Consider the following 13,980-nt stretch of genomic DNA (forward strand, 5'->3'; position numbering starts at 1 on the left):
AGTTGTGTCCGACTTTATGACCCCATGGACTGTAGCCCACCACGTTCCTCTGTCCTTGAGGATCTCCAGGCAAGAATACTGGAGTGGGTTGCCATGCCCTCCTCCAGGGGATCTTTCCAACCCAGGAATCAAACCCAGGTCTTCCTCATTGCGGGCAGATTCTTTACCGTCTGAGCCACCAGGGAAGTCTAAGAATACTGGAGTGGGTAGCCTATCCCTTCTCCAGCAGAACTTCTCAACCCAGAAGTCGAACCGGGGTCTCCTGCATTGCAGGTGGAGTCTTTACCTGCTGAGCTACCAGGGATGGTCTGATAACAAACAGTTTGTGAACTGGCACCAATCTGCAGACACTTTTGAGTAGTAATATTTGTCTCAAAAGTATTTTCTTACTACCTCTTTGGGGTTGCCAGAGTATAATAGACTAACTATGTCTATATTATAAACAAAGACATTTTCTTTGTATATATAAAACTTGACTTTTCTCTTTTAAAAATATTTTTAGAAATCAACTTTTAGGACAGCATATAAATCATGATGGATTCATTATTTGAATGCTCATATACATGTCATTGGAGAAGGCAATGGCACCCCCTCCAGTACTCTTGCCTGGAAAATCCCATGGATGGAGGAGCCTGGTAGGCTGCAGTCCATGGGGTCGCTAAGGGTCAGACACGACTGAGCGACTTCACTTTCACTTTTCACTTTCACACATTGGAGAAGGAAATGGCAACCCACTCCAGTGTTCCTGCCTGGAGAATCCCAGGGACAGGGGAGCCTGGCGGGCTGCCGTCTATGGGGTCGCACAGAGTCGGACACGACTGAAGTGACTTAGCAGTAGCAGCATACGTGTCATAGCCTGTTTCACTTGTGTCATAGTTGAAGTCAAAGCTAATCCTGGTTTTACAGATTGATAGTGAAAAGCTTACCATTCTGGAGCTGGAAGAAGGTTGCCTAAAAGAGTCTTGATGCATGATATAGAGGAAGAAGAAAATCTAATAAAGTGACATACTGAGGGTCACAGTTAAATGAGAGACAGCATAGTGTGATCATGGACTTAAGTGGAAATCACATTGGAGTCAGATGATCTGGATTGAGTCCTGGCCTTCTACTTCTTAGTTAAATGTTCTTACGTAGTCATATAAAAAATCATATAGTCAGTGTTCAGTAAGCATTCCTTAGATTGAGGAATGTATATGAAAGTTTTTTGTAAACTATAAAGCACATAAGCAAACAATGTTACTATTATTATTTAAATTATGAAGTCATCCCTTCTGATACTAAGTCCACTGCTTTTCCTGAACTCTGCTATATTTCATGCTAAACACCTGTTGAAAACAGGAGTCATATTTAATATTGCATCAAATTAAAATTGCTGGAGAGGGGATAGGCTACCCACTCCAGTATTCTTGGGCTTCCCTTGTGGCTCAACTGATAAAGAATCCTCTGCAATGCAGGAGACCTGGGTTCGATCCCTGGGTTGGGAAGATACCCTGGAGAAGGGAAAGGCTACCCACTCCAGTATTCTAGGCTCGAGAATTCCATGGACTGTTTAGTCCATGGGGTCTCAAAGAGTGGGACACGACTGAGCGACTTTCACTTTCAAATTAAAATTATGTTTATAAGGACTCTATAGCAATGTAGAAAAAGTAAATTTAAAAGACAGGAAACAAAATTATTTACACATGATGATTGTGATTCTGTAGGCTGAAGTAATGTGCTTGTTACTGATACTCAAGTTGATTGACTAATGATAATAAATCTTTCTGTCCACTGCATATAAAATATGTTAATAGTGCATAGTATAATTATGTCTTTTCTATTTTCTTTGATAGTTTAATGCATTTTACATTTTAAAGAACATGTATGAGGAATTTAAACTCTTCAGAACATGTATAAGGAATTTAAACTCTTCAGAAAAGAGAACTTTATATGAAGACACATAATTTTTGCTTCTCATATAAAAAGACTTTTTTACACCATAGGACAAACCATCTTACCAGTACAATCGCAAGAACAGCCTTTACTGCTTCTCCCATTCCTTCTTAGAAAGGGCAACTATCCAGACAACATTAGTTGACTTCTACTAATGCTTTATATTCAGGGAAGTTCTTAGTATAGTCAGTTTATATGTTGGGTACTTACTGTGTTCTTGTTGCTCTGCTGAGGGCTGCAAGGATTATGAAGAAATAAAACATAATAATAGTCATAATTCAAAAAGTGCTTGTTATGTCCCAGAGACTCTTTCACAACAGCCCTCTGAGATGTAAGTGATATTATTCCCATTTTACAAATGAGAAAGTGAGGCTCACAGAAGTAAAAAAATGTCTGAATCATAGTGGTAAAGCTGGCTGTTAAATCCAGGTTTTTCTGTTTTAAAAGCCTCTACAAGGCTATGGTTTTTCCCGTGGTCATGTATGGATGTGAGAGTTGGACTGTGAAGAAAGCTGATCGCCAAAGAATTGATGCTTTTGAACTGTGGTGTTGGAGAAGACTCTTGAGAGTCCCTTGGACTGCAAGGAGATCCAACCAGTCCATTCTAAAGGAGATCAGTCCTGGGTGTTCATTGGAAGGACTGATGCTAAAGCTGAAACTCCAATACTTTGGCCACCTCATGAGACGAGTTGACTCACTGGAAAAGACTCTGATGCTGGGAGGGATTGGGGGTGGGAGGAGATGGGGACGACAGAGAATGAGATGGCTGGATGGCATCACCGACTCGATAGACATGAGTTTGAGTGAACTCCGGGAGTTGGTGGTGGACAGGGAGGCCTGGCGTGCTGTGATTCATGGGGTCGCAAAGAGTCGGACACGACTGAGCGACTGAACTGAACTGAACAGTACATTTTCTTCTCTCATAAAAGAAAGATGTCCTTTCTACCTTCAGAGAGCTTTTAGTAGCTGAGGCAAACTCATAAAAAAACAGGAAGAATTCACTAAATACCAGTGACTGCTACAAATTTTGGTATGGACATTCCTTGGAGAGGAAGAACATTGGGGGCTGAAGTAGTAAGGAAAAACTTAATATCAAAAGTTAATTTTAAGCTTAGTTTTGGAGAATGGATAAAACTTAAATAGTCAAGGAGAAGGACTGATGCATATAAACGGGAGATGGCAAGAAAGCAAAAAAAAATACTCTACATGAAATAATTTGAAAGAAATATAATTAGAGAGGAGGGTTTGATAAGGGAGCAGTTGAAAGAGAAGACTCAAAAAGCAGGTTGGAGGATCATAAATGCTAAGCTGAGGATTTGAGATCTTTACCTTATAACAATATATAAATGATAACCAGTACTGAACACTTAATGCTTTCCAAGCACTGTTCTAAGTACTCTACATATGTGATGCCATTTAGTAACTTTCCAAGGTCACACCATTAGAAGACAGTAGAGGCAACCTTTAAACACAAATTTAAATCCAGAACCCCTGCCCTTAATCACAATACTGTTCTAGTTCTGGAGTCTATGATAAGTTGAACAAGTTTTAGGCCCAGGACCACTGATGTTAAACAAGTAACACACTTTACACCTCAAGTGATTTTTAACATTTACAAAAAGTATTGTGACCAGATAATGACATCCCATCCCTATTCCTGCCACCCTGATACATCTTTAGGACAGTTGAGGAGAAATTACAGTGTTTGTGCTAATGACTTTTAGCTCTGCCTACTTTTCTGTGCTTATCTGATCAGTTACTCTCAGTTAACCCCTGGCCCCTAACATCCAAGTTATATCAATACATTGTTAGTTGTAGTTCATTGGTTCCTAGAGTGTGGCTCCTGAACTGACAGCAACAGCATCAACTGGGAACTTTTTAAGAGTACCAATTCTGGCCTCATTCCAGACTGACTAAGTCAGGAACTCTGATTCAGTCTGTGTTTCAACAATCCTCACCTAGAGCTTATGATATTAGGTGAAATAAGTTCAAAAGAGAATGACAAATACCATTTGATATCACTTATATGTGGAATCTAAAATACGACACAAGTGAACATATCTATGAAACAAACAGACTCAGACAGAGAGAACAGACTTGTGGTTCGCCATGGAGGAGGGTGAGTAGGAAAGCAAAGGACTGAGAGTTTGGGACAAACTATTATATATGGATGGATAAACAACAAGGTCCTATTATATGGCACAGAGACCTATAGTCAGTATCCTGTGATAAACCATACGGAAGAGAATATGCAAAAGAATATATCCATATATATGAATAACTGAATCACTTTGCTGTACTGTAGATATTAACACAAGACTGTAAATCAACTCTACTTCAATAAAATTAACAACAACAACAAGAGATTATGATGTATGCAGAAAACCATTACTATAGTATACTCTAGGGTTTCCATTCGGGAGCAGGCTACCAAAAAATTTTTGACAATACCTGGTATTAACATTGAGAATCTCAATCTTGAGTCTCTGCTGCTGGGTCTTGCAGTATAACTTTATGGAAATAGCCATGGCTGCTAAGCTAGTGAAGGGTTCCCAGGTGGCTCAGTGGTAAAGAATCCACCTGCCAATACAGGATATGTGGGTTCTATCCCTGGGTCGGGAACATCCCCTGGAGAAGGAAATGAATGGCAAGCCACTTCAGTGTTCTTGCTGGGATAATACCATGCACAGTGGGCTACAGTCCATGGGGTTGCAAAGAATCTGACACGACTGAGCACGCGCACTGCAACCTAATGAGCATTTTAAAAGGGCTTTTTGTCAGCCTCTCTGAAGTAATTATACTTTATGAGCATACCTAAGCTTTGCTTTATGACTTTAGTTCATTCCTGAAAACCTTACCTCTTAGTGAAAAGATTTTAAAGCAGAAGATATTTCCATCAATTTTAATGGAAAAAAAATTATGTTTTTCATGGTTATCTAAGATAGCAAAATAGTTTTCAGATTAAAAAATATATCAGTTGAACAGTGATAACAAGTTTCTATAAATAAATACTTAGAAAGTTAATAAAAACAGTTTGTACTTAAAATGTTATGTAATGATGATTTATTGTACTTGCAAAAAGAGGAAGAGAAGACTTGATAGTGAGAGGTGGCTGGTGGTGGAGGGATACAAAGGAATTATTCTTTGGAAGGGGTTGGAGAGTCAGGTAGTAAACTAGAGCAGATAATCTTTGGGAGTGTGTGGGTATCTTGTACTTAAAAACAGCTACAGCACACCTGGGGCTGCCAGTGAGATACAGATGAAACAGCCTCTGTACTCAAGGAGACTGGAGAGGGACTGAGATGCCCCAACATCTCACTCTATGAGGAACTAAGTGTTAATTGAAGCTAAGTGCTGTATAGAAGGAGAGCAGAGGGAGCGGCTGGGGAATCTTCTAGACCCCTCAGTCTTCAAATTAAACCTTAGAAAAAGAGTGGGGGTCCTGACTGGTGGAAATGGGGACAGGGTAGGCCATGCTAAGGTAATGGTGGGAGAAGGTTCAGGACGTATTATCAGGGGACTGGGAGTCCATTTGGAGCACTTGGAAAGGAAAGAAAAGGGAGGGTGTTATGTGTGTGACAGAGATATAGGAAAGGGGACACTGAGTTTATTTCAGCTGCATTCTGTGGGCAACAGGGAGCTATGGAAAGCATTTGAAGAGAGCCAGGCATGTTTTTGGAGGAGTAAAATAAACTGAAGAAAAAAAATAGTTATAGCACAGGAAAATACCATTAAGGCAAAATAAAGAAACAAGAGCACCTTTGAAACAGAAGTCATGCATGCACTCAACAGATGGGGGAATCATAAGGAATGCTACCTCTTCAGTGTTCTTGCTTGTTGTTCATATGCAAAGAAAAACTTCTGATTCATCTAAGTGCGGTACATGGTTTAATTTTTCTTTATAATATTCTCTAAATAGAAATGATCATATTGAGTAGAGCAATGAATGTGTCTGTTAAATATCACTTCTTATATTTTGAGTAAGTCTTTGATTTTTTTAAAAGTTGTAATACAAAAAAGGGAGGGGTTCATTGTCCAAGAATTGGTATTACTTTTCAAGAGACATTATAAGAAAAAGCTACCTAACAGTTGTCATGTGAGGCAAGAAATGACATGTCTAAAAACAACTGATTGAAAACTATACTTTAAACAGTCTCGGTTGTGGATTTCCTGCAAGCCTTTAGGTGAGGCAGTTTTTAACTATAAATTTTGTAGGCCTTTCTAATCTCTTTTATGTAGCCTTCTTATGTCCCAGAGTTTTAACAGTCCATTTGGTTTATAGCCTTGGCTATTTGTATTCATACTTTGCTCTTTTTCTTTCTTGAATTTGACAGTGGAGGAAGAAGTCATTCCTACCCACAGATTTGGAGCGGGGGGAGAAGATTTTATTGTTGTTTTTGGTTTAGAAATAAAAGAACTAAAGATTTCTGTGTTTTATTATATATGTAGAATTCCAAATTCACATATATAATATTTTATAATACCTTATTTATTATGCATTTCTTAAATAGGAATGTAGATAATTCCTTCTTGGTTAAAATTATATGGGAGCAAAGGTTATTAAACACCACCACCCAGGAATATAGTATGCAGGAAACAGTCTGTAAAAGATATTTTTTTTCTTTGTCTTGGATGTGAAAAATCTGAAACTGGAGAAATTTTCCTATATTATATATTTTTAATAATGGGCATATTATACTTTCCTCTATCCCAAAACAGCATTCACGAAAAAAATGCTTTTATGATGATATTAAAATATTAAGTGGAAGTCCCTTCTAGTTATCAGGTATGTTAAGGGATAGAGTTAACAATGTAGTGAAGTTTTTTTTAGCTTGCTAGGTTAATTTCCTTTTCACCTCCATCTAGAGAACATAGTATATTTAAAATTGACATTTCCATAGCTATTTGACTCAGATGTACTGAGAAGATGTACATGGCCTAAAATTTCTGCCAAGATCATAATTCTTGACCCACAGATAGCCTGTTTTAGTTAAAGTCTGATGACAGAGTAATAGAAACTTTGTAAAACCTTGTATTGGTCATAGTTGTTGTTGCTTTTGTTTTTATAAAATGTAATGCGTATAGAAATAGTTGGCAGTGGAATGGTTATACCTGCTGCTCCTCATACAAGGTTTGAGGTTCAGAGACCCAGATCTGCAGTTTATGGAGAAGAAAACTGGACATTGACTTTTAAGAGAATTATCAGTGGTTCTTAAATTTGGCAATGACAGAAAAAACTTTTTCAAAAAATTCAAGATAGAGTACACTTTGGGTCCAAATAAATGATTGTTTCTGAGATAGTGGTAACAAGATTTGGAACCAGGACTACTAGTATATTTGTGTAATCTGTGCCCTACTCCAAGAGAACAAAGAAAAGCTAAGATCTTGCCCACACTCTTGAGTTTCCCAAGCCATATGTCCTGGCACAGGGCTGCGCAGATGAAGAGGGCTTTTTTGGTAATTTGACCACTCAGTAGGAACACTTTCTGCAGTTAGCGTGGAGAGGGGCACCTTTTTGCAATTGACTGAAAGGAATCATATATGCTAGCTGAGCCCTCTTTGGAACCCAATACTTGGAATAATTGTTAGCAGTGTTGTCAGCAAAAGATCTTCTCTGGGGTCATTTGATAATTAAATGTTATTACATATTAGCTAAAGAGACTTCTAAGGTTTATAGAACATGGGACTACTGCCCATAGTACTATAAATTTGGAAGACATTAGCAATACTGAAACTGGGCATAAATGAAGGCTTCTTTAAGTCTTTTTATAAGAGCCTATACTTGTGGCCAAATGTGAACCAGTTCTCGAGGCATTAATTTTTATTTCCAGGAGGGGAATAGCTATGATTCAGATGATTACCTTCCATCCTCATAGTATATGTAGTCTGATATAAAAATTCTTGAGCACAAACTTATATAAGATATTTGAAACTCATCTGTATAAAGTCACTAATTCTCTTTTAAACTAAGAATATTAGGCTGGAAGTTAGGAAACCCATACTCTAACTGTTGCTACCCCACTAATTCATTCTGGCCTCATACAAGTAGCTTAACCTTTCTGGCCCTCAATTTCCAAATCTGTAAAGTGAAAGAAGTGCACCAAATATAAGGTCTCTTTCGGTTCTAACATTCTGTGACTTTTCTAGCCAGATCTTGAACTGCAATTTAATACATTGATAGAGAAACAGTCCATTTTAAATCACTTAAGCCAAATAACCATATTTTTCATACTCATTCTTGTTTTTCAGAAACTCTGTGAAGGCATATTTAAAGTCCTTTTAAAGGACATCCCAACAACATGCCAAGTGTCCTGCCTGGAAGTTCTCCGCATTCTCTCTAGAGACAAAAAGGTTTTAGTTCCTGTAACAACCAAGGAAAATATGCAGATACTGCTGCGACTAGCCAAGCTAAATGAGTCGGATGATTCTTTGGAGAAGGTGTCAGAGTTCCCAGTTATTGTGGAGTCATTAAAATGTCTTTGTAACATAGTGTTCAACAGTCAGATGGCACAGCAGCTCAGTCTGGAACTTAACCTTGCTGCAAAGCTCTGTAACCTCCTGAGAAAGTGCAAGGACCGAAAGTTTATCAATGACATTAAGTGCTTTGACTTGCGCTTGCTCTTCGTCCTGTCACTTTTGCACACCGACATCAGGTCACAATTGCGCTATGAGCTCCAAGGACTACCGCTGCTAACCCAGATCTTGGAAAGTGCCTTTAGCATCAAGTGGACCGATGAATATGAATCGGCCATAGACCATAATGGACCGCCTCTCTCACCTCAGGAGACAGACTGTGCCATTGAGGCCCTTAAAGCTCTCTTCAATGTGACAGTAGACAGTTGGAAGGTGCATAAAGAGGTAAGGTCAAGAAGAGTATTCTCATCTGCTTGGAATTTCATTGATTTGGGAGCTGCCTGAAACAGAGGAATGCTAAACAGGGAAATGGAAGAAGTTTCCAATTCCCTCATTAATCAGTTATATGACCCAGGATTCATTTCTTAACCATTTGTCACTCTTATTCTTTCCATCTGTGTGACACTTATCAGAAGAATAGGGTGAGGATGGACTGCTGTTTGGTAAGATGCCAAGTATAGTTCCTTTTCTGAGTTGTACTATCGTGTCTTTTTTTTTTGTTTTAAGTGCCTCTTTCAGAAACAAGGTTTAGGGAAACAAAACAGTGATTCATAAAGGTATAGGCATGTTGATTGCCTGCTATTTTAAAGAAACATTAAGATATTTAGGCCACTTGAAATCAATCAGTCAGAGTGGATGTCTGCTCAGAAGAGTAAAAGACACTGTGTTTATCACCTGTCATACCAGTCTCCTGATGTGTTACTCTGTAGTATTAGATAACTGTCAGAAGTGTAGGATACAGCTGGGATATATGCTGATACACAGTCCTAGAAAACCAGTATAATTACACCAGAATATGGGAAGGTTATTTTAAAACACTTGATTTATTTCTAGACTAAGATCCTTTTCTGTGTCTTGGACTGTCCAGCAACCCAAAGTTAGGCAGATTTGATAGTTTATATTTGAGTACCACAAGAACAATATGCTAAAGGAGAAGATTGGTTTAAGAAAGTCAACAATTTTCAATGAAGAAGTCAAACCTTTTCCCTTGCTTCTACAATCTTAACATTTCACATTTACCCTCTCTCTTTAACCTTAAATAAAATTTAGTCTCTTTCTTAAAAAAAGAAAAGAAAGAAGTATTTTGGTGCCAGAGCAAAGTATCTTTTTTGACAGTTGACTTTAGGACTTAAGTTAACATTTTCCCGTGTCCATTTGAGGCAGTTCTCACCATGAATAAAGATCTGTTTTTGCCAGCACCCTACTTTGAAAGGATTATCTCAGTGTGGTGCTATAGTAGCAGTATGCAGGCATCTGAGTTTTAAAGTGCAAATAGGTCTGTATTTTGAAACCAAATATTTGAAGATCAGTCCTAACAGCTGTTTTAGATGACTGTAGTATGGTTAGTTTTTCCTGGGATTTGGCAGAAAAAGATGCAGAAAGCCCACATGCTCCATTTGTGCTTTGAAACCAAATATTTGGAAGTATTTAAAATGTTATGTCTCTATGCTTATTTGGTACCTTCTATGGTTATTTTTCTTACACTGTTTGCTTTGGTGTTTTTAAGTTCTCCATTTAGTTGCAAGAGCTTTTCTGAGACTGTTGGTTTGCCATTGTTGGAGTCCCTGTTATTTAAATTGTGTCCAAAATAGTAGCTCAGACCTGTTCAGATTCCTGACAGAAAGGATTTATAGTTCAGTGGCTGCACATCAGCATATGTATGGAATGATGTGTAATAAATATCAGTATACTGAGATTAGCCCTAATTAGTGTGCTTCAATTATAATTAATAGCAGGGCTGGAAAAGGCTTTAGAAAATGTTTAACTGGCAAATACTTACTCTGTATTATAGAATGTTTATTTTTCAAAAGATACATGATAAAGGATCAGCAGTCCTGAAGTGGACATCTCAACAAACCCCTTGTGAGTCATGGATCACTTGATACAACCTTTGTAAAATGTACCTAGTTAATATGCCTCTGGGCTATTTTGGAGTTATCAGAAGTTGTAAACTGTATTGAAAACAGAGTCTTGCCAACCCATTTAGACAAGAGTATGGGAAAGGTTGGGCTTCCCAGTTGGCGCTAATGGTAAAGAACCCACCTGCCAATGCAGGAGACTTAAGAGACCCAGGTATCAAACCATGGAAACCCATTCTAGTATTCTTGCCTGGAGAATCACATGGACTACTAGTGGGCTCTAGTCCATAGGGTTGCAAAGAGTTGGAAACGACTGAAGCGACTTCGCACGCACGCACGCATGCATGGGAAAGGATAATTTAAACCATTTGAGTCTCCATAAGTCTCTAAATTCAAATTTTAGCAAGCATTTAGTCAGTCATTCAGTCAACAAATATTTATGAACAGTTGCCAGGTATTATCCAGGCATTGTGAAATACATTGGCGAATGGTACAGATAGTCTCTGCAAACTTCAATTCTATTGGTGAGACAGATAATTAGTAAATAAATATGTAATTTAAAAGTGCTAGGAAAGAAACAGTACAATGATGGAGAATATTTAGTATAGTTAGAGAAGACCTCTGAAAGTCTCCTGAGATCTGAAGACTGCGAGTGATTTGGCTTTTTAAACAATGAGGGGAGGAAACCTTTCTCAGAGATTAAACAGCATGTGAAGAGACACAGAAATCAGAGTATAGAGTACTTTTTATTGAGGTGTCTACAACTTGACTATGATGCTTTGGATGTGGCCAACAAAATTGGGATCATCTAAACTGAGTTGGGCTTCCCTGTTGGCTCAGACAGTAAAGAATCTGCCTGCAATGCAGGAGTCCTGGGTTGGGAAGATCTTCTGGAGGAGGATGTGTTACTGGCAACCCATTCCAGTATTCTTGCCTGGAGAATTCCATGGACAGAGGAGCCTGGCGGGCTACAGTCCATGAGCTCACAGAGTTGGACACAACTGAGCGACTAACACACTACAACTTGGCATAAAGAAAATCTATAATAAGGGTGCAGAGAAACTCTTCCTCTTGTCAGGAAGAGTTCATTTACCTGAATTTTAATATCTACTTAATTGTCAGATTAAAGACATCTTTCTCCAGGTGAGCAATCATCCAAAGAATTGTTAATACTTTAAAATACCAACTGAAATAAAGGGCTATGGAAAGCTGACTGTATGGAAGAATCCAACTTTAAAATACAAATTTAAAAATTATATTTTCCTTATTCTGAAAGGAATACTTGCTAAATAATACTGCAGAGATCTAAGGGAAAAAGCATATGAGCAAGAAGAAAGTACAAATTACCTGTAAACCTGCCACTCAGAGATAAGCCTTATTTGCATTTTGCTGTATATCTTTCTAACCATTCTTCATTGTATAATATATAAACATATATATACTTTTATTATTTTTTTTTTACAAAAATGCAGTCATTTTATCATGTTGCTTTTTTTCTTTTCCACAATAAATATTCTTGAAGAGTAGTAGATTACATGATGTGTTCCTTGAAGCCATAGAGCGACCTCTGAGGTTGAGTGGACAGTGTTTCAGGTTCCCACCCTTTTTTTTAAAAAAAAAAAAGCACCTTTGATTGTTGCTGTTGCTATTGTTATTTTTCTTTAAATTTAGGTTGTAACTAGACTTCATTTGGGATATAAAGAATTTTGCATCCAAAAAAAATTTTTTAATAACCAATTTCTTCTCATATTTGTTAAAAAAAATCTTTATGAAAGAACAAAAGTGAAAGTAGCTCAGTCATGTCTGACTCTTTGTGACCGCGTGGACTATACAGTTCATGGAATTCTCCAGGCCACAATACCAGAGTGGGAAGCCTTTCCCTTCTCCAGGGGATGTTCCCAACCCAGGGATTGAACCTAGGTCTCCCGCATTGTAGGAGGATTCTTTACCAGCTGAGCCACCAGGGAAGCCCTTATGAAAGAACACTCACAAGTATATGTGTTAAAATACTTAAAAGTATTCCTTCATAAGGATCCATCAACCTTTAACAAATGTCCTATGTGTAAGAATTTGGGGTTTTTGCAGTTGTTTGCTATTATAAATAGCAAATACAGTGAATTTTCTTACAAAATCTTTGTAGATATATTCCTGAAACTTCTGTGCCAAAGGATTTTTCAAAACTTTAGGGTTTTTTGTATGTATCATATGTATTTAAATGTATATGTATTACCAAATATTGACTTTCAGAAGAACAGTGCTAGTTTATACCTTTCAAAACCTGGGCATTTCACTTTTTAAAATCTTTACCTATTTTATAACTCAATTGTCACAAAAAAAAAATGTTTGGTTTTGGTTTTAACTGTTCCAGTAGGTATTTTTATGACTGTTCATTTATAATTCACAAAAACAGAAAATTAAATTTTTCTTGAGGTTTAGCAAATTAGTGGAATTTGTTCATTTTAGATTCATGCCTCAATGTTAAATTCCTATCTGGAAGCCAATACCATCAGTAGAATGTGAAGATTCTTTTCCATTCATTAGGAAATGTAGCTAGCCTTATTTCCACATGTGGTGTCTGTCTCCCTACCTTCCTCCCTGTCTCTTTCTCTCGCTTTCCTGATAGTAGTGTATTTTAAAAGGTCAAATGTCAAATGATTACTTTTATAGGACCCTGAGTCAGTTCTAGAAAAGTTCATGGAAATGATCCTGTCTTCTTCCTGTTTTAACACTTTGCTAAATCTCTTGGCTCATCGAGGAAAGCATGTTATTCTAGAGATTCCTTACTTTTAACACATGTTCCCTTCTGCAGTGTTTCCTAGGTATCCATGCAATGTAATGAAAAAATACAAGGACCTGCACACATGTTAGAGCCAGACAACCAAGTAGAAACAGAGCAGTAGCACAAGTATCTGAGTGTTAAAGAATGCTGTTTGAGTGAGATAAGATAGTGAGTATCTTTAGGAGTCAGTTGAAATGTCACATTGTAACAGAAGAGATTGATTCCATAATTATTTTAGAGACTTTGAAGGAACTGTGAAAAAAGTACATGACATTATTTAATTAAAAATAAAGCTTTTCTCTTTTAACTGAATCATTTTTTCAACAAACATTTATTTTGTCCCCAACATATGCAGAGTTTCATATTAGGTACACAATATGCATTATAAAGCATCTTTGCCCTCAGAGAACTAACAGTACAATGGGAAAATCAGACATGTGAACAGGTGGATATGTAACTGTTTTGTCATATTATTTACTGTTCTTCTCTACATTTTCTGTATGTTTGAAAATAAAGAATTACCTCAGAATACACAGATGTTACAAATGCCATGTATTCTAGATCTTTGGAGGTATGTCTGACCTCACTGTCTTAGTCTTTCTGCTAAACAGTATACCTAGCACAGAGTAAATATTTAGTGAGTATTTGTTTTATGAAAAATAAAATGTGATACAGTTTGTGCAATCTGCATAAACAGAAATATATAAGAGAAATAGCCCAAAGTGACAGGGAGGAAAGAAAGTTTATGATACCTTTAAAATTTTCAAGACTATTAAA

General features: G+C 37.4%; 1 protein-coding gene across 5 annotated transcripts in view; it reads left to right on the plus strand.

The window, feature by feature from the left end:
- The window catches only part of RIC8B (RIC8 guanine nucleotide exchange factor B), a 111,733-nt gene that overhangs the window by 33,582 nt on the left and 64,171 nt on the right, over positions 1 to 13,980 (plus strand). For all 5 annotated transcript variants that reach the window (XR_008681710.2, XR_008681711.2, XR_008681712.2 and 2 more), the window contains exon 3: positions 8,182 to 8,790. Coding sequence is in view for 2 of the 5 variants with exons in the window: in XM_055394258.2 (XP_055250233.1) it covers positions 8,182 to 8,790 (609 nt within the window). In the remaining 3 variants the exon portion in view is untranslated. The remainder of the gene's footprint in view (positions 1 to 8,181; positions 8,791 to 13,980) is intronic.

Source organism: Moschus berezovskii, chromosome 6, assembly GCF_049115385.1.
Source record: "Moschus berezovskii isolate FMDL1 chromosome 6, NW_MosBer_1.0, whole genome shotgun sequence".
Taxonomy (NCBI): domain Eukaryota; kingdom Metazoa; phylum Chordata; class Mammalia; order Artiodactyla; family Moschidae; genus Moschus; species Moschus berezovskii.